This window comes from Colobus angolensis, unplaced genomic scaffold (genome assembly GCF_000951035.1).
Source record: "Colobus angolensis palliatus isolate OR3802 unplaced genomic scaffold, Cang.pa_1.0 Scaffold66, whole genome shotgun sequence".
In the NCBI taxonomy this organism is placed as follows: domain Eukaryota; kingdom Metazoa; phylum Chordata; class Mammalia; order Primates; family Cercopithecidae; genus Colobus; species Colobus angolensis.
This window is the reverse complement of record NW_012120265.1, coordinates 2,922,444-2,941,969: the sequence shown is the minus strand read 5'-3', so window position 1 is coordinate 2,941,969 and position 19,526 is coordinate 2,922,444. Positions and strand designations below refer to the sequence as shown.

General features: G+C 60.6%; 2 protein-coding genes across 4 annotated transcripts in view; one reads left to right on the top strand and one right to left on the bottom strand.

Moving 5' to 3' along the window:
* COMP (cartilage oligomeric matrix protein) overlaps window positions 1-5,662 on the top strand; it is a 9,244-nt gene extending 3,582 nt beyond the window's left edge. For all 3 annotated transcript variants that reach the window (XM_011925822.1, XM_011925823.1, XM_011925824.1), the window contains 10 exons: window positions 496-655; window positions 1,791-1,909; window positions 2,151-2,203; window positions 2,299-2,480; window positions 2,595-2,773; window positions 2,900-2,948; window positions 3,335-3,531; window positions 4,070-4,242; window positions 5,239-5,378; window positions 5,471-5,662. In XM_011925822.1, coding sequence (XP_011781212.1) covers window positions 496-655; window positions 1,791-1,909; window positions 2,151-2,203; window positions 2,299-2,480; window positions 2,595-2,773; window positions 2,900-2,948; window positions 3,335-3,531; window positions 4,070-4,242; window positions 5,239-5,378; window positions 5,471-5,517 — 1,299 coding nt within the window. In that variant the 3' untranslated portion in view covers window positions 5,518-5,662. The remainder of the gene's footprint in view (window positions 1-495; window positions 656-1,790; window positions 1,910-2,150; window positions 2,204-2,298; window positions 2,481-2,594; window positions 2,774-2,899; window positions 2,949-3,334; window positions 3,532-4,069; window positions 4,243-5,238; window positions 5,379-5,470) is intronic.
* A 427-nt stretch (window positions 5,663-6,089) lies between these two features.
* CRTC1 (CREB regulated transcription coactivator 1) overlaps window positions 6,090-19,526 on the bottom strand; it is a 40,703-nt gene continuing 27,266 nt past the window's right edge. The window contains exons 12-16 of the mRNA XM_011925918.1: window positions 19,381-19,518; window positions 16,808-16,912; window positions 13,363-13,449; window positions 12,528-12,708; window positions 6,090-11,216 (exon numbers count right to left, since the gene is read on the bottom strand). Coding sequence (XP_011781308.1) covers window positions 11,005-11,216; window positions 12,528-12,708; window positions 13,363-13,449; window positions 16,808-16,912; window positions 19,381-19,518 — 723 coding nt within the window. The 3' untranslated portion in view covers window positions 6,090-11,004. The remainder of the gene's footprint in view (window positions 11,217-12,527; window positions 12,709-13,362; window positions 13,450-16,807; window positions 16,913-19,380; window positions 19,519-19,526) is intronic.

Sequence of the window (19,526 nt, the reverse complement as noted above, 5' to 3'; positions counted from 1 at the left end):
AGGTAGATCTACAGTTCGGCGCGGTGGCTCACGCCTGTAATCCCAGCACTTTGGGAGGCTGAGACGAGCGGATCACGAGGTCAAGAGATCGAGACTAGCCTGGCCAACATGGTGAAACCCCATCTCTACTAAAAATATAAAAATTAGCTGGGCGTGGTGGCGCGCGCCTGTAATACCAGCTACTCGGGAGGCTGAGGCAGGAGAATCGCTTGAACCCGGGAGGCAGAGGTTACACTGAGCCGAGATCGCACTACTGCACTCCAGCCTAGTGACAGAGCGAGTCTGTCTTTAAAAAAAGAAAGAAAAGAAAGAAAAGGCAGAGCTGTGAGCGGGGCCTAGAGAAGTGGGATGGGGCGTGGCTTGGATGAGGGGCGTGGTCTCCGTGGTCTAGGAGGGGCGAAAGGTTCCCTGCAGAGGAGACGACACCTCGCAGATTTGGGAATCCGAGGAGTGTGACCTTTGCCCTTCCCGACCTTATCCCACCCTGTCACACAGGACAACTGCCCGCTGGTGCGGAACCCAGACCAGCGCAACACGGACGAGGACAAGTGGGGCGATGCGTGCGACAACTGCCGGACCCAGAAGAACGACGACCAAAAGGACACAGACCAGGACGGCCGGGGCGATGCGTGCGACGACGACATCGACGGCGACCGTGAGCTCGATGGGAGCTGGGGGGCGAGGAGAGGCGGCGGGCACCGAAGGGCGGGATTCGGCTTCAGGACGGGACTTGGTCGGCTTTGGAAGCCGGATGGGGTGAGCTGGACTAGGGCGCCCTGGACCAAAGACCATGGTGGCGCCACAGAAAAATGCAGGCTGGGCTGGGAGGCTGGGAAAAAGGCAGAAGTATTTGGAAGGGAAGGTGGTCCCTGCATCAAATACCGCAGGCAGAAATTAAGAGTACAGAGATTCAAGCCTGGGATTTAGAACCTGGGAGGTGATAACTTTACAGATGGGGACATAGGGGCTCAGGGTGGCACACAGAGGCACCCAGCTGAGTCACCCTGGGAGTGAGAGCCAGTCCTCCTCTCTGGCCTTCCCTTGGATGGGACCATCCATTCTTTTTTTTTTTTTTGAGACGGAGTCTTGCTCTGTCGCCCAGGCTGGAGTGCAGTGGCGCAATCTCGGCTCACTGCAAGCTCTGCCTCCCGGGTTTATGCCATTCTCCTGCCTCAGCCTCCTGAGTAGCTGGGACTACAGGCGCCCGCCATCTCGCCCGGCTAGTTTTTTGTATTTTTTAGTAGAGACGGGGTTTCACCGTGTAGGCCAGGATGGTCTCGATCTCCTGACCTGGTGATCCGCCCATCTCGGCCTCCCAAAGTGCTGGGATTACAGGCTTGAGCCACCGCGCCCGGCCGGGACCATCCATTCTTAAAGTTCCCTTGGGCGGACGCGGTGGCTCAAGCCTATAATACCAGCACTTTGGGAGGCTGAGGCGGGTGGGTCACGAGGTCAGGAGTTCGAGACCAGCCTCACCAACATGGTGAAACACCGTCTCTACTAAAAATACAAAAATTAGCTGGGTGTGGTGGTGCACAACTGTAATCCCAGCTACTAGGGAGGCTGAGGCAGGAGAATCACTTGAACCCGCGAGGTGGAGGTTGCACTGATCTGAGATCGTGCCACTGCACACTCCAACCTGGGTGACACAGTGAGACTGTCTCAAAAAAAAAGAAGATCCTATGAAGCCGGGGCTCTGTTCCAGGCTAGCCTCAGGCCTGGCCTCATCCTAATGAAGTCATCCTGGCCTAGTCCCAATCTTGGGACTCTGGTCCCGTGGATTCCCGCAGGGATCCGCAACCAGGCCGACAACTGCCCCAGGGTACCCAACTCAGACCAGAAGGACAGTGATGGCGATGGTATAGGGGATGCCTGTGACAACTGTCCCCAGAAGAACAACCCGGATCAGGTGAGGGCAGGCCAGACTCCAGCTGGGTAAGCCCTCTGGGTGAGCTGCAAGTTGGATTACCCAGCCCACAGCCCAGTTTAGAGCATTTCACACTGCCAGAGAAATGACCTCCCGGTCCGAGCAGCCTGGGGTGGGGGTTTCCTTGGGGTCAGGAGGACTTTGGCTATGCGGCTGGGTTGGGTGGGAGGCTTTCTGATTTCCTCTGTCTGATTGTGGACCCCCATATGCTGCCCCCCCGCAGGGGGATGTGGACCACGACTTTGTGGGAGATGCTTGTGACAGCGATCAAGACCAGTAAGGAGGCCACCACCCGGGGTGGGTGTCCGGGTAGCCTGTGACAAAACGCTCTGGAGAGCTCATTGTCTCTGGATCCCACCTATCCACTCTAGGGACGGAGATGGACATCAGGACTCCCGGGACAACTGTCCCACGGTGCCTAACAGTGCCCAGCAGGACTCAGACCACGACGGCCAGGGTGATGCCTGCGACAACGACGACGACAATGACGGAGTCCCTGACAGTCGGGACAACTGCCGCCTGGTGCCCAACCCTGGCCAGGAGGACGTGGACAGTACGGCGGGGACGGGGCCTGTGGTAGGGGCGGGGCCAGTGGGGGCTCCTGGGGCGGGATCTAGGGTGGGAGGGGCCTGACCTGAGCCCACCGAGGGAGTCTCCCACCTCTCAGGGGACGGCGTGGGCGACGTGTGCCAGGGCGACTTTGATGCAGACAAGGTGGTAGACAAGATCGATGTGTGTCCGGAGAACGCTGAAGTCACCCTCACCGACTTCCGGGCCTTCCAGACAGTCGTGCTGGACCCGGAGGGTGACGCGCAGATTGACCCCAACTGGGTGGTGCTCAACCAGGTGGGAGAGGGGGCCAAGTGGGAGGTGATGGGACCCTAGAACCCCCATAGTGAGGCCTATGCTGAGGACGGGGTGCCTAGGGCTGTCACGGCCAGCCTGAGGCCCTCCTTTCTTTGACCCCATCAGGGAAGGGAGATCGTGCAGACAATGAACAGCGACCCAGGCCTGGCTGTGGGTGAGAAGCGGGGAGCAGCGCAACCCTGCACGGAGCGGGCTCAGGGAGAGGGACCAGAGAAGGGGCGGGCCCGGGCTGAGGATGGGCGGGGTCAGAGGGGGGCGGGCCCGGACTGAGGAAGGGCGGGGCCAGGTGGGGCGGGGTCATGGGGCGGGTCTGGGCAGAGGAGGGGCGGGCTCGGGAAGGGCGGGGCCGAGTGGAGCTGGACTCTGGTGGGGCGTGGCCAATGGTAGATGAGGGCCTGGCTGAGTCTGGGCTCCGCGAGTGGGGATGGGGCGGGTCTGCAGGGAGATAGGGACCCAGGGAGCAGGTTTGAACTCTGGGTGCCAGGTTCTGAGGGCTGGGGCTGGCTTTCGGAAAAGCCACTGCTCTCTCCCCATCCCTAGGTTACACTGCCTTCAATGGCGTAGACTTCGAGGGCACGTTCCATGTGAACACGGTCACGGATGACGACTATGCGGGTTTCATCTTTGGCTACCAAGACAGCTCCAGCTTCTACGTGGTCATGTGGAAGCAGATGGAGCAAACGTACTGGCAGGCGAACCCCTTCCGTGCTGTGGCCGAACCCGGCATCCAACTCAAGGTGCCAGGGTCGTCCGTGCCTGACCTCTGTGGTTCTCATGCCCTCCCTCCCATGCCCCTCCCTACGACCCTTTACAGCCCTTATAGCCCTCCAGCCCCCCAGCCTCATACTATGGACCTCAGAGTTGTCCCAGCCCTCCTCTGGGCTCCCACAGTCCCCAAATCCTCCCAGTTCCTTGCACAAGCCCGCCAACATTCTCAAGGTCCCCCAGTCTTCCTATGGACCCTAAACCCTCTTGCAGAGCCCTAAACTTTTCCTTAGTTTCCAAGTCCTTCTGCAGAGCCCTCCAGTCCTCCCAGACCCTGAATCTGTCCACAGACTCCCAAATCCTCTCATGAACCTGCAGGCCACTGCTGCCCCCTGTGACCTAGCCACAAGCTGCCATTGGGCCCCTGAAGAAGGCTTCCTTGTGGGTCTCTTATTCAGAACCCTTCTGGCCGCCCACCACCTGCTGCTCCCCACTGTCTCTCCAGGAAGGTGTCTAGGGGGACTCCGGTGGCCTGTGAGGTCTCTAACCATCTTTCCTGGGTACTGGCAGGCTGTGAAATCTTCCACGGGCCCTGGGGAACAGCTGCGGAATGCACTATGGCATACAGGAGACACAGACTCCCAGGTGCGGCTGCTGTGGAAGGACCCGCGAAACGTGGGTTGGAAGGACAAGAAGTCCTATCGTTGGTTCCTGCAGCACCGGCCCCAAGTGGGCTACATCAGGTGGGGACTCCACCCCCTGCGGTGGGCTGGGCCGGAGACACGTAGGCCCAGGCAGGGGCTGTGCGACCCCGGTCCCCTTATCTGTACAATAGGAAAGATACAGTGCAGTTAGAATGAAACTATGCTGGTCCAGGCGTGGTGGCTCACACCTGTAACCCCATCACTTTGGAAAGCCAAGGTGGGAGGATTGTTTGAGCCCAGGAGTTCGAGGCCAGCCTGGGTAACATAGTAAGACTCTGTCCCTACAAAAAAGAAAAAAATTAGGGCAGGTGCAGTGGCTCATGCCTGTAATCTCAGCACTTTGGGAGGCCGAGGCGGGTGGATCACCTGAGGTCAGGAGTTTGAGACCAGCCTGGCCAACATGTTGAAACCCCGTCTCTACTAAAAATACAAAAATTAGCTAGGCGTGGTGGTGGGGGCCTGTCATCCCAGCTACTCAGGAGGCTGAGGCAGGAGAATTGCTTGAACCTGGGAGGCGGAAGTTGCAGTGAGCCAAGATAGTGCCATTGCATTCCAGCATGGGTGACAAGAGTGAGACTCTGTCTCAAAAAAAAAAAAAAAAAAAAGCAGCCAGGCGTGGTTGCATGTGCCCATGGTCCCAGCTACTAGGGAGGCTGAGGTCACTTGAGTCTGGGAGTTAAGGTGGCAGTAATTGCACCACTGCACTCCAGCCTGAGTGACAGAGCGAAATCCTGGTAAGGACACAGCACACAGTGTGTATCCAGCTAGAAATGGGGCCTCACCCAGTCTGTTTCTCAGTCTCTATTCCATGCTGCTAGGCAAGCCCAGGCGCTCTGTTTAGCACCAACTATGTCCAGGGCCCTTGATGGTGTTTAGCACCAACTATGTCCAGGAAACTGAGGCCCAGGGCAGAGGCCTCACCTGCTCCCAGTGCAGCCCAGTCAGGGGTACCCATCTTCCAGGGCTGGCCACGGAAACTCTGAGAGGGAAGGGCCTAGCCCAGGTCCCCTACCCCTCACCATGTCTGACCCTCAGGGTGCGATTCTATGAGGGTCCTGAGCTGGTGGCCGACAGCAACGTAGTCTTGGACACAACCATGCGGGGTGGCCGCCTGGGGGTCTTCTGCTTCTCCCAGGAGAACATCATCTGGGCCAACCTGCGTTACCGCTGCAATGGTGAGCCGAGGGCCGGCGGGGCGCAGGCAGGGAGTCTGCACACAGGCGCTGCCGGCCTTCTCAGCCCTCACCCGCTTGCTCTTTCCCTGCAGACACCATTCCAGAGGACTATGAGACCCATCAGCTGCGGCGAGCCTAGGGACCAGGGTGGGGACCCACCGCCGGATGACAGCAACCCTCACCGTGGCTGGATGGGGGCTCTGCACCCATCCCCAAGGGGTGGCCGTCCTGAGGGGGAAGCGAGAAGGGCTCCGAGAGGACAAAATAAAGTGTGCGTGTGGGGAGTGGCGGCTGTGGTTTTTGCTGCGGCAAGACAGTAGGGATGGGCCTCTGAGGGAGGGTCGGGCCAGGGGACCCCAAACCAAGGCCTCAGTGCTGCAGCTGCTGCTGAGTGCCAGTGGCCTGCCAGGGACTGTCCAACTGTGATTTGGGGTTTGGGGAGGCCCCTGGGTCTGCCTCCACAACCCACCACCTCATGGTCACAGGCCTGGATGCCAGCCATGGAAGAGCTGAGACCCCTGATACGGTGTCCGCCCCAGGATTCTGGGGGGCAGGTTTGCAGTCACCCCAGCTTTGGGGACCCCTTCCCTTGCTTGGTCTGGGGTGTGTGTGTGTTCGGAAGGGCCGAGGCACCTGCCAGGTTCACCTACCACGCCCAAGTGTCATCCCTGAGGGAGGAGGGAGGGGCTCAGATAAAAGAGGAAGAGCCAGTGACGAAAACGTTGGATTTTTATTACGTTTCATTACAAAGGATGCAAAGGTACAAAGACAAAAGCGGCCACGCCGGAGGATGGGGCAGGGATGGCCGAGTGTGCCCTGAGCCACCTGCCCCCGCCCGCTGTGGCCGCCCACAATCATGGCCCACGGGATGTCCGTGGCAGAGTATACATGCTGGGGTTGGGGGAGAGCCAGCCTGGGCACAGAGGGGCACAGGCGGGAACAGAGCTCGGACCGGCGGGTTTGCATATATCAGTGGGGCCGCCCAGCCCCTCGGGGGCAGTTTCCTACTCAGGGGCATGGCAGGGCCAGTGGACTTTGGCTGCCAAAGCCCTCCCTCCCCAGGCCTGCTGGCCAAGGCCATGGCTAAGTCCCCTTGTCCCTGATGGGCAGGAGGTCAGAAGTGCTTGATGGCTGGGCTGGGCAAGGGTTGTCCCCAAATTCCAGAACACTTCAAGATGGGGGCCACCCCCGGACCCCAACACATGCCACCTGTCCCTGGCTTCTGGGGATAGGGTGCTGGCCAGGAGCCCAGAAGGTGGACTGAGACTCTGGAATCGTCAAAGCCAGCACCCCAAGGCCCAGCCCCTGCCCCCCATCCTGCCCAGGAGGAGCCAGGGCCCTGAGACATGCAGATCTGAGAAAGTGACAGGGGAGACACTGAGGCTCAGGTCACGAGGCACTCATTCCTGCCCCACCCATGCCCTTTGGAGCTCCCCAGCACCCAGGCCTGGGGGTACAACTTGCTCCACCTCCTGCTCCCAGGGGGAGAACGGTGTCTGTGGCCAGTGGGGGTGGGTGGACACCTGTGCCACACAGAAGGGTATGGGGTGCCTGACCCCTGCCTGGTCAGGGCCCTGGAAGGCCAAGGGCCACAGGGAACCGGACACTCAGGTGGAGCTGGCTGGGGAACGTCCCAGGGACCCCCAAATCACACGCCGCAAGACCCCCCAGGAAATGGAGGCCCCTGGTCCATGGCGAATGGGGATAGAAAGAGACCCAGGTGTTCATGTAGCCCAGGCAGGCCTCCCAGGGTGAGGAGCCGAGTCTTGCCCCTGCTCTTAGGCTGTGTAGGGAAGGCTCTGGCGCCCGCACGCCCTGACCCAGAGCACCACACGCAGGTGACAGGCCAGGCCCGGGGGCACATCTGTGCCATCGGCTTTGTGGCCCTTGTTCTGAGAGCCCTTGCGTCCCACCCCCACAGGGAGGGCCCCTCGGCCTCTGAGACGGCTCCATCAGGACCCAGTGAAGGCGATGGGAGCTGCTGTTTTCAGGGCGAGGCGACAGAGGACCCCTGAATACTGCTGGACCTCACTCTGCCAGTCTATCCCTGGTTGGAGGGCTCCTTGGAAATACAGAAAACTCAGGAAGCAGGTCGCAGCCTGAGTTTGGAAGGATGTTTGGTTAAAAAACAGCTCAAGGCCCACCTAATGGGGGCACCAGGGCCCCCTCTAGGGACAGGTCCTGCTGAGCCTCATCAGGCCTGGGATGCTGGGCAGAAGAGGCTCACACCTGTAGCCCCAGAACTTTGGGAGGCTGAGGAGGGAGGATCGCTTGAGCCCAGGAGTCTGAGACCAGCCTGGGCAACACAGCAAGACCCCATCTCTAAAAAAATAAAATAGAAGCCACTCTGCCTGGCCCCCCATGGGCCTCTGGCAGGCTCCTGTCCCACCTGACCAGGCTCAGGCAAGGTCCCAGCTCACAGCCCCCAAGCTTGACATCCAAGCCCCAGCAGGAGGGATGGATGGACATGGGAAGGCACCCTGGCTAAGGGTCCTCCTGTGAGCTCGCCCCCCTGAAGAAATCAGGCCAAATACACCGATGCCAACACTCTCCTACCCAGAGCTGAAAACCCACAAGCAGGCTCTGACGGGGGCAAAGAACCCTCTTCTCTGGAGGACACAGAGAGAGGCTGAGCTCAGGCTACACCCTCTGCCTGCCAGACTCACCACCCTGGGGAGTGACGTCAGCGAAACAGGCAGGTGGGGATGCCATGCTCTCAGGAGGAAGAGCCCTGGCTGAACTTCACCGTAGGGGACTGGTGCGCCCAGTGGAGGGTCTGCGGAAGCCATGAGCACACGGGTGGGTGGGGAGAGCAGCCTCTAACTTAGCGTCGACCAAGCACACAGGCGGCAGGTCTATGTACATGCCGCAGCCCCCCACACGGGCCTGCCCCTCAGGAAGTGGCTCATCAAATCACAGTATTTTCACATCACAAAGCAAAAGGTTGATTTCCTTAAGCCGTCTTTTTTCAGAAAGTCTTGGCAATTCAAGAATATGTAGTAGTGATATTTAAAAAAAAACACACGTACACACACACAAAAGGCCATGGGAGGCCCACCCAGGTCCAGGAGGGGCATGAACCCTTTTGGAACGCGGGGATGCCTGGCTGCTGGCTCCTGGCTGGGCCCTGGGGACCTGCATGGGCCCCACTTTCCCTGGCAAGCTTGGACCTCGGTCCACCAGGTTCTCATTGGAAAAAGAACTCCGTAACAGACCGAGGTAGTCACATTAACACAATGTCACTGTGAATCTGGCTTCAGGATGCTGGAAATGGGCCACGGGCCTGGGATGCTCCGAGATGGGCATCCCTCCTCTCCTATCTGTCTACACCGAAGACCAGGGAACAAGTAGTGGTGCCCGCCGGAGGCTGGACAGACGGGGAATGAGGGCTGATGAGGTTTCCTAGCGTGGTCCTCAAGGCCTTGTTTTGAAAACCGCATCCAGGCGGGTTGCTTGTAATTTTATTAAGGCCATTTTTTAAAAAGTCCTACATACAAGTTTAATGGTAATCAAACTCTCCTATGTACATGTAGTTTTTCTTAAAAAAAAAAAAAAAAGTCCCCGCTGTCTGCCCCCAGCCTCCGTCATGGTAAGAGAAAGTGACCTTGACCTGGACAGACCGACACTCTGCTCCCCCCATACCTCGGAACAAGACAGCAGCAGGAGCAACATGACCAGGGAGCCTTCTCCTACGAGTAGCCACTTGGCTGCTCAGACACATGCCAAAGGCATTGCCGGGGAAAGAGAGGGAGGGGTAGTCGCTAAGATCAAACCCAGCTCTCGAGGACAGAAGCCAGGGTGCCCAGGACCCCAGTGAAAGCAGCGGCCATACCACCACAAATAAACGGACTCAGCAGAAGGCGCTGGCCTGGCAAGCAGGGGCGAGCGAGAGCTGCAATGCAGTTTTGGGGGGATCAGAACAGCGGTTCCTATTCCAAGGAGAACAGCAGAAAACAAAGCCAACCCCGATGCCTCCCTCACAGGGCCCATGGTATGGAGGGTTCAGGGCGGCTCCCAAGGACCCTGTCACCCTGGTCTTGGAGGTGCTCCTGAAACTAAAACGCACACTGCTATGTGTCTCCAAGTCCACCTGACATGACCCTGAGCTGCCAAGAAGGGGTGGCCGGCAGACCACACTGCCCAAAAGAGGGGGCGTGGGCTGGGAGCCAGAGGGTCGGGCGGGAAGGGGATGAAATGCCAGCTCCACCCAGGTTCTCAGGGAGGACCGTGCTCCTCATCTCAGGGACCCTCGCTTCCTGCCAGTCCCCCACACTCGTGGAGCAGAGAGGTCTCAGCTGCCACTGGTCATGGCGTCTTCACACACACACTCTAAGGACTAGCAGGCACCTCTGGGAGAGGCCAGCAGGGCTGGGTCTTCAAGAGACCCTCAATAAAAGGCAAGGCCCCTTCCTGGAAGTCTGTTATGTGGCCCTGGCAGAGGCACCTCTGCCTACCGTGAGCTCCTGACAAGTCCCTGCCCGCCGACCAGCCCTTTCGTTTTGAGATAACTTGGGGTGCAACCCAAAAGCTGGACACACTGCTTAGACTCAGGTGGGTGACGGGCTGCTTTGGGGTGCGTGGCCTCCATTTCCAGTTAGCTTAAAAAATAGGTAAAGTTGGATTTCTGAAATAAAAACATGCTCTCAGGCAAGTGTTGGCTTAAAAAGTTAAGCCACTCATCTATAACCAAAATGTAAATAGAAACTAAAAGGAAAACAAAACACACAATGAAACTCCCCTGGCCACCTCTCCCTGTACCTTAAATTAACAGCATCTATGACAGGACTGGTGACCACAGTGCGGGACAGGAGGGGCCACGGGTTGTAAAGCCCCAAGAGGTAACCCGTCTCCATGCGCGACCCCTCATGGGGCCTTCCGGTCACTTCCCGGCAAAGGTGGCCACCAGTGGGCCTGCCTGGGGTGAGGCAGGGCTTGGAGGGGATGGAGACAGGGCGAGGAGGGTCGTGCGGGGTCCACCGCCCTGCATGCTCTGTCCACTTTGCGCCTGCCCCGGTGGACACCAGGGCTCTGTGTGTGCTCAGAAATATAAAAGACAGCCGTCAAAATAGTGTTTATTTCACTTTGCATCTGCCCCGCGCTCTGGCGCCTCCTCCCTGGGGCGGCGTGGGGCTCTCTCTCTACCTGACCACGGGCTGGGGATGGCGGATGGGTCGGGGGACCAGGAACTGAGGAAGGCAGTGAGAGCTGGACAAACAGTCGGAAAATGCACCACGGCCCACAGCCCTGGCGGACCATGCGCGCCCCTCCCCTGAGCCTGCCTGCCACGCTGGGAGCTGACACTTCCCGCATCTTACAGGGGATGGCTCAGACCCCGGGGCTGGGGGCGAGGGAGCCAGTGCAGGGAGGGTCTGCAGGGGTGGGGGGCTCACGGCCTCCGATCCCAGCCCAGCCCCGGGCAGGCAGGTGGGTGGATGGCCCAGCTCGCAGCCTCGCGATTGGGCTTCGCGGGAGGTGGACAACCGGGGGCGGGCTGGCAGGGGGCGCTTGGCGGCATTGCAAGCTCAGAATCACAAGCTCGGCCGTTGGCGAGGGACGGAGCGTGGCCGTCCCCGGGCTGGGGAGGCGCCGTCGGGACGGCTGAGCGGCAGGGTGCCGGCGTGCCCGCTCACAGGCGGTCCATCCGGAAGGTGTCCTCGGTGGCTGGGTCGGCCAGAACCATGTCGGGGTCGTTGAGCATGTGCAGTCCGTCGAGGGTCAGGGGGTCGATCTTGAGTTCGTCCAGGGGAAACTGGCTGTCGGAGTCAAAGCTGACGTCGCCGACCCCAGCCAGAGAGCTGGTCAGTTCTTTAGAGAGGCTGGGGGGGGACTCTCCTGTCACTGGGGGATGGGGTGGGGACAAAAGGCACTGCTTAGCCCTGGCTCCATCCCTCGCATCCATGGGTTGGACCAGGCATGCCTGCTGGGCGACTCTGTCCCCGGGGTATGCTGGCAACGTCTGGGGACGTTCTGGCTGTCATGACTGGGGAAGGGGACGCTACTGGCACATGAGATGCTACTCAGCACCCTACAGTGCCTGGACCCCAGACACCAGTCTGGCCCCAGATGTCAGGAGCACCAAGGAGAAGCCTCGGGCCAAGGGCTGTGTCACTGACACACGTCAGTGTGACCTGGTGGGGACGGAGGCCTCCCTGGCTCTGCCACGAGGTCTCCTCAGCACAAGTCACTGAGAAGTAGGCTGGGGTGACTGAGTGGACCCAGCTGCTGCTAGGGCTGAAGGGAATTCTCGGTTCCCCCACAAAGACCCGGGTTCAAACCTAGGCTTCCACCTGTACTCAGTTTCCAGGTCTGAGAAATGGGTCTGAAAGGCCCTGTCTTTCTGGGTTGTTGAGGCCATTGCAGGGGTGAGATTCTCAGATTCGTCTCCTGAGTCCGAGGCTGGCACGTCCACCCTTGAATTTCTTGCCAACTGCTGCCTACACCCACAGGGTGGGAAGGAGGTGCTGGATTCTGTACTCAGAGCCCAGGCCACAGTGGGTTGCACTAAATACGGACACTTCCAGCTTGGAAGAGGCCAGTGAGGACTGCTCGGGGGGTCGGGGGTGTCACCCTCAATCCAGCAGCTCTGGCTCATAAGGGAATCACCTTCTTTAGCAGGGAGACCAGGTCTGGGTTCTGTGCTAGATGGAGTCTAGCACAGAATGACATGTGCCATGCAGGATGGGGCCGGCTCGTCCCCAGGAGCCCAGGCGCCGGCTCAGACTGCTTGGGTGCGGTTGTCACGGTGCATCACGGCCCTGACCCTGGTGCACCAGGCAAGGCCCACCCCACGGCTGTCCCTGACCCTGGTGCACATTCAGGTCCGGGGCCTGGGTAGTGGACATTGTGTACCCGACTGCTTGACCTTTACCCGGGCTGCTCGGCCAGACAGGAGGCTGCCGAGAGGGGAGAGTGACCGTCTCTGTCCTATGCACGGGACGTCTGGTCCAGGGGTGTCTCCCTGGCCTGGCCCGAAGCCCAGGAGTGAGTCAAGCCCAGGAGAGGGGGTGTGGCCTCCTTGGGCCCCCACCAAGCTTGGGTCATAGCCCTGGCCCTGTCAACCCTCATGCTGCGAGGCAGCAGTCTCTGGCTGTCTCCGCATGGGCTGAGGCCCCTTGGGGCGCCGCACACCTGCCCCCAGCCTGGCCTCACCTGTGAGGATGATGTTGGGGATGCCACTGTGGCTGGCGTATCCCAGCTGCTGCGAGTCCGGCAGGCTCCCGTGGCTGCCCGTGAGGCCCATCATGGCCGCCTGCGAGTAGTTGAGTGTGGAGCCGGGGCTGTACAGGCTGCTGGAGCTGATGGCGTTCTCCATCATGTTGAACTGCTCCAGCTGGGAAGGGAGGCACACCAGGCTGTGAGGGCCACCACGGGCCTGCCCGGTTGGCCACCCCAGGCCCCTGGCTGCTGTGGCTGGCCTGCCCACAGCTGCGGACGATGTCCCTGCAGGAGGCCCGGCACCCAGGCTGCCAAGCACGAGCCCCGCTCCGCCCGCCACCTGGGGCCTCCCCGCCACCCTGGAGGCTGGCTGGATGAATGGATGAATGGATGAGCAAGTGAGTGAGCAGCTCCAGGCTGCCACCAAGCCCCCTGGATGCCCCCGATCCTGGCCTCCACGAAAAGCCAGCACAACCTCCCGGCAAACCCGCGTGCACGGTCCATGCCTAGGCGCCGCGTCCACAGCCACGGTCCCATCCCTGTCTGGCCCGGCGTTCACTGCCTGCCCCTCCTCACCCGCTGCCCTTGGCCTCCGCTCTGTGGGCGGGCACAGATGCCAGGGGAGGCAGCGCTAGGCCACCCCTGCCGGGGACTCAGCCTCTGTAGCCCGCAGATGGGACAGGGTGGGGGCCAAGGGGCAAAGCTGTGGGGCAGGCAGGGGCCCCCCGAGCATGCGCAGCTCTGACTCGCAAGGCCCAGGTCCCAGCAAGGGTCCCAGCGAGCATCTGTCCTGGGCACCAGCCGACTGGCGGCCTGGGTGCCCGCTCACCTGGTGGGACAGAGCATTGGCCTGCCTGGCCGCCATCTGCTGCTCATAGTACGCGTCCCCAAACACGCTGCCCAGTGTGGAAGTGTGCTGCAGACAGAAGAGAGGCCTGCTGTGACCACGGCCCGAGGCCAGGCAGGAAGTCGGCACCTCCCAAGCCCAGCTGGAAGACAAGAGGCCCTTGGAACCTCCCAGACGGCGCCTGGGATGGCAGAAGGCTGATGATGATGCTTATTTTAGGGTTCCAGAAGTGCCCCTCAATCCTAGATGACTTTTTTCCACCACCTGATCCTGGGAGGCCTCTGCACCCCAAAACCCCCTTCCCAAGGCCCCATCCCCATCTCCTCTCCTCAAGCCAGGGTAAGGGAGCCTCCATTTCCATCATAGGGAAGTTGGGGGCCACAGGGATGAGGAACTCCCACCCAACAGGCCCCAGAAGAGAACCTGTCACCAGGGCCAAGGCGGGAAGCGCCCAGACGTTACATTCAGGACCGAAAGTGCACTTGGTGACTCCTGACGGGAGACAAAGGACAGGGTGCAAGCCACGTACATGGACAGGATGGGCGTGCAGAGCCAGCCACCAGCTGAGAGAGCACAGGACAGGCACAGGGAGAGCCCCCGCCCAGGGCTGCCAGCCTGCAGGACCTGGAGCCCTACTCCTGCTATCCGAGGCCAGCAGGGCTCTCAGAGGCAGGGGGACAGGGGCTGTCCCTGTGACAGGAGCAGGGGGCTAGGGGAACTTACACGTGGTGGAGATGCTAGAAAGGAGGTACCAGAGCCCCTGCCCAAGAGATGGTGGGATGAGGCCTGGGTGGGGTGTGGAGGCGAGGAGATGGTGGCTGTGGACGAGGCCTCGGGAGCTGCAGCTGCAGTGTGACCTTGAGGCTGCAGGAGGCCTGGTAGCATCCTAGGGGCTGGGAGCTCTGGCTGGTATCCCCAGGAAGCCACTGTCCCCCAGCCATTCTCAGAGCTACAGCATAAGGCATGTGCCCTGCAAGGCATCCAGGTGAATGTCTCCACAGACCCAAGGCTCTGGCCCTCTCCCCTGGAGCTCCCCATCTGAGCTTTGCTCTAGAGCAATCCCCTTTGTTCCAGGAAGATCCCAACGCCTTAGTTTCTGGCCTCAATCCCAGAGAGGGGCCGGCCACAAACCCACTGGCTGCTCCTGGTGGTCAGTGGGCAGACAGCAGAGACAAACATGTTCACCCTGGGGCAAGAGGGCTTGTGAGGTTGGACATCCCACTCAAACGCCAGGGAAGAGGTAAAAAGGTAAGCCAAGGAAGGGAAGGCCAGCCCGCGTGGCAAAAACGCTATCTTGGCCCGAAAAATCAACGGTTTCGGGTTTTGGAAACAAGGACTGCAAGCTTGTAGCTTGGTTTGCCCGAGGCGAGGGAGGCAGGCAATAGGTAATGTCCTGGCTGCCGTAGAGCTGGTCCAAAGCTGGGTCTGTCCTGGGGCTCGGGGTGTGGGGTGGGACCAGGCTTCCAGGACAGCGCCTGATCCTGTCCCTGTGGGCTTGAGCTCAAAAAGACCTGGCATATGCGGGGGAACACAGGCTGAGGCTTCCCTGTGAGGCTGCCATGAGGGCTTGCCAGAAAGATGAGCTTGAAGGTGGGAGAAAGCCACAAACCGGACCAAATGGTAGCTGCCGGCGGCCCGGGGCTTTGCTGGGGTGCACACAGTGCCTACTCGAGGCAGGGCACAGCAGGTGTGGGGTGGTCTGGGCCTGTGGGACCGATGGGTGAGTCCTTGGAGACACAGTGCAGAGGGAAGGCAGGTCTGGCCTCCACCTAGAACCACCTGCCCCTGAGGGCCCCATCCTGATGTCCCCACACCTCCAAGAGCCGCCTGCCTCCCGCATCAGCACACGACGGACACCAGACACACAGACATGGGCTTGACAACACCGCCACCTGCTCGCTGCCCGACAAACTAACCCGCCTTGGCTTGGGGCCCAAAAATTCACCAAACGTTCTGGTGACTCTCTCCTGAGAGAAACTGGCTTGACCCCTAATTCCTGTCCTGTCTCACATGCAAGAGGGACCTCACTCAGGAACCAGCCCCCTCTGGGCTGCCCACCTGCAACAGGCCCCACCTGCCGCTTCTCCAGCACCCCCAGCCCCATCCCCAACGGCACCACACGACGAGACCAGACACGCTGCCAGAGCCCGAGAGCTCCGAGAGCCAGTGTGGACAGACTGAGCGTGCGCAGACACCAGGCTGACCCCCATGCCTCCCCGAGACCAGTGCTGCCCCCCACTTCACTTCCAGAACACGGGGCTACAGGCAGTGATCCCAGACATCCCTTGCCTGATGGGGCAGATGTCCCTACACACGTGTGAGAGCTGGAGATGGGGGCAGAGGGGCTTCACTGTCCTTGTCTGTGGCACTCACAGTTTGCCCTGGGACAAGGGAGCCCAACCTCAGCCCTGGAGGGGCGACTCTTCCATCTAGCTGGGAAGCAGGACGAGAGCATCCCCTCTACCAGGGACAGGGATGGCTTCAGCACCCGGGGCACAGCAGTGGCTGCTAGGGGCTTCTCAGCTTGGTGAAATTGTGGGGATGAGATGGTCCCAAGATAGTGGAGTTCTGGGGAGGTTCTGCTGCCAGGGTAAAAAAAGTTGGGGGCTGAATGTTGGCCTTGTGGGTACCCCTTTTCCTGGACACATGTTCTAGATGGAATGTGGGGTCTACTGGCCACACCTGATGTCCAAGTACAACACGAGGAGGCTGAGTGGGGAACCAGGCTGGCTGCTTCCACCGGCCAGGCAGAACGGAAGGGCATTCCAAGGAACCTGAACCTGGGAGGGGCTGGGGCATCAGCGAGCCAGGGTCCTACGGTGCTGGGTGCAGCAGGAAAACTCAGGGCTGATGGGTGAGGTCTGAGGCCGGCCTCAGTCTCCCGTCTGTGGAATGGGGACAAGGGCCCTGAGACACTGCAGAGTGGCTCAGAGAAGCCTCCTGGACCAGTGGTTCTGGAGAAACACAGCTGCCTATGGGGTGAAGAGGAAAGCAGGGCCGAAGAGTCAGCGCCTTCTCTGCGGGCCGGCCAGCCATCTCAGTTGCACCCCCAAATCGGGGGAGCCCCCAAAGCTCCAGCTCACTCTCCGGGTGGCACACTGGGTGTGGAAGGCATCGCCCCTGGGCCACTCAATGCAGACATCCAGGCAGGGCCACAGCCATCGCTAACGTCGCTCATGTACATGAGGCACCCTTGTCACCCCCACCTAGTATTCAGCAGAGGCAGGCCCTGGTGGCTCCTGGGAAGGGGCCTGTGGGGTTCCTGCCCTGGTGCAGCCTGGTGGGTGCACAGCTCAGGTCCGATGGCGTGGACGGGATGAGATGCATGAGGACATGCATGAGGACAGACAGCGGGCAGGGAACACACGGGGCATGAACAAGACGAGCGCTGGCGCCCGCAGGCCAAGGGGGAGGCGACGCCCCTTACTTGCGGGGAGCTCCCCGGGGAGAAGCCTTGATTGGAGACTGGCGAGGTGGGAGACTGGTTGGCCGGGGAGCCGGCGCTAGTGCGGTACTGCTGTAGAGCCGGCGCCTGCGATGACAGACAGGTCAGCACGCCGCAGCCCAGCTGCCCCAAGCCCGGGCTCCAGTCCCTACTTCCCGGGAGCAGCCTGATCAGCCCCCCACCCCTCACACCTTGGTGATGGTTGCCACCCCACTGGTAGGCAGAGGAGCCTGGGCACCTGCAGGAAAGGTGGGTCCCTGAGACCTAGGGGGAGCTGCCCCCAAACCCAGCTTCCCAGGAAGGAACGGTGTGGAGGGTGGAGAACTGCCCTCCTTCCTAAAGCCACAGGAGGGTGATCAGAGGGTTGGCCCTGACTCAGCAGGCTCAGACCCAGATAGCAACATGTGCACTCTCATGCATGCACACCGACACAGAGACACACCCACGTGCACACATATCCACACTAGAATATATATACCCACGCATGCACACCCACACAGACACATGCACACACATACAGACACCCCCACATATGTACACATATCCACACATGAATGTATATACCCACGCATGCACACCCACACATGCACACATGCCTACCCACACCCACAAATGCACACACGTGCATACATCCACACACAAATGTACACACCCACAAATGCACACATGCACACATCCACACAAATGTACACACTCACACATGCACACATGCCCACACACAAATGTCCATACATCCACAAATGTCCACACACCCACAAATTTACATACCCACGCATGCACACATGCACACACATCCACATGCACGCACACCCATGCAGGTGTACACCACATACACTTGCACCCACCCACTTGTGCACACCCACAACCCACACACACACAGCCCCGCGGGCAGGGAAAACCCAAGGCTGGGAACGCGGGTGCTGCCTCCTATTCCCGGCTCTCCCTCACTGTGTGCCCTAGGCAGGTCCCCTGCCTCTCTAAGCCCGCAGGTCCGCAGCCCAGCAGGTCTGGCCCGTCTCTGGGGGTGGGGACTGAGGGAAGGCCATCTTGTTAGCAGCCCAGGCTCCCAGCACGGGGCAGTCAAGTCACTATCCCTGCCCTACTGCAGGACAAACCTGCCTGGGTTATGCCGTCTGAGACCTGCAGAGGCAGCCACTTCCTCCACCTGCTCGAGGGACCAAAGGCCCAGGCATCTCACTGCTATGACCCAGACCTTTCAGAGAGGCAGGCTGGGCCGGGCCAGGCCCTGGATTCAGACCACGCTCTGGTCCTGGCATGGCCCAGCCATGCTGTGTGCCTACAGACAATTTGCCTGACCTGTCTGAGCTGGTCACTGAATGAGGCCCAGCCTGACCAGTCCAGGGCCTATAACTGCTGTCTCCCTCATGTCCTTGGTGGCACTTTCTGGGCAGCTTGGGGTAGGGCTTGAGTCCAGGTGGGGTGGGGCGGGGCAGGGCGGGGGGTGGCAGTGAGCTCACCTGTGTGGGTGACAGAAGTGCCAGCACTGTTACTTAGGGATGACTAACTTGAAGTGGGGGCAGGAAGCCATCTTTCTTGTGGGGGGTGCTGGGCATGCACAACCTGACCTAAGAGCCCTAGAGGGTCGTCCCTGCACCTGGCCCAGACACCCTGTGCCTCCAACAACACCCAGCTCCAAGGCGAGGCCCCACCTTGGAAGCCTCCCCCAGGACCTGCTGTGTTTCCACCAAAGGAAAGACTTGGGCACTTTCCCACCCGGACGTCCTGGGTGGTACCCTCCGAGAGGTCAGAGCAGCTTGGGAACGTGGGTCTCTGCCTGTAGGCTCACCCACCTGCCCCGCCCAGCTCAGGGGGCTGTTCTTTGCAGAGCACACAAATTTTTGGAGGACATTTAGCCTGGGGCTGGTAGCCGGGTCAAGTGGGAGGACTCATGCACCAAACACAGGTCCCTGTTTCTCTGGATGTGGCCCAATGCAGCTATTTCCCACCCAGCCCGCACCACTGGAGCAAGCAGGTGGTCTGCAGAGTCAGGAAGATTTGTGGGTATGGGGTCAAAGCCTAGCCCTTGTCTGCTTGAGCTGGCCCTGAGCAGAAAGTCCAATGGTCTGAGCTGCAGCCCGCAGCCCTGGGCCCCAGGCGCTGTGCCCAGTGGGCTGCTGCCTCTCGGACTGGCCTCGCCTTTCCTTCCCTGATGAGCTTATGTCACCTCTGGCCCCCAGCCTGCGCCCTGGCCCTGAGAATGCTGTACTCTTCTTGCCTCCAAGGAAGCCTGGCTTTGGATGGGACAGGTCAGACAGGCCAAGAGGGGGTGCTCGGCAGTTAAACATGGGGTGGCCCACGTTGGGTGGAGTCTGGGGCCAGCCACCTGCTCATGACTCAGTTTCTCCATCTCTACAGGGAGTGACTGTCTCAGTTTGATTCCAAGGGGTAGCCCCGTGGAGGGCTGGGCCCGGGCAGTGTTCACTGGGGTCCTGACCCCTGGCCCATGCAGCAGGTAACCCGACTGTTCTGCAGCCCCCCAGGCTGTCTTCACAAGACCCCCAGCCAGGCCCCGAGGGACCCCACCCTGGGCTTACCGAGGCGATGTCGATCCCCATCGACGGCTGGCCAGGGTTCTCTGGGGGGGACTGGGGGAGAGAGGACGGTACCGTGACCGCAAGTGGGGGCGGCTGTGGCCCACGAGTCAGGCTGGCGCTGGGCAACAGGGGGCCACCGGGAGGCA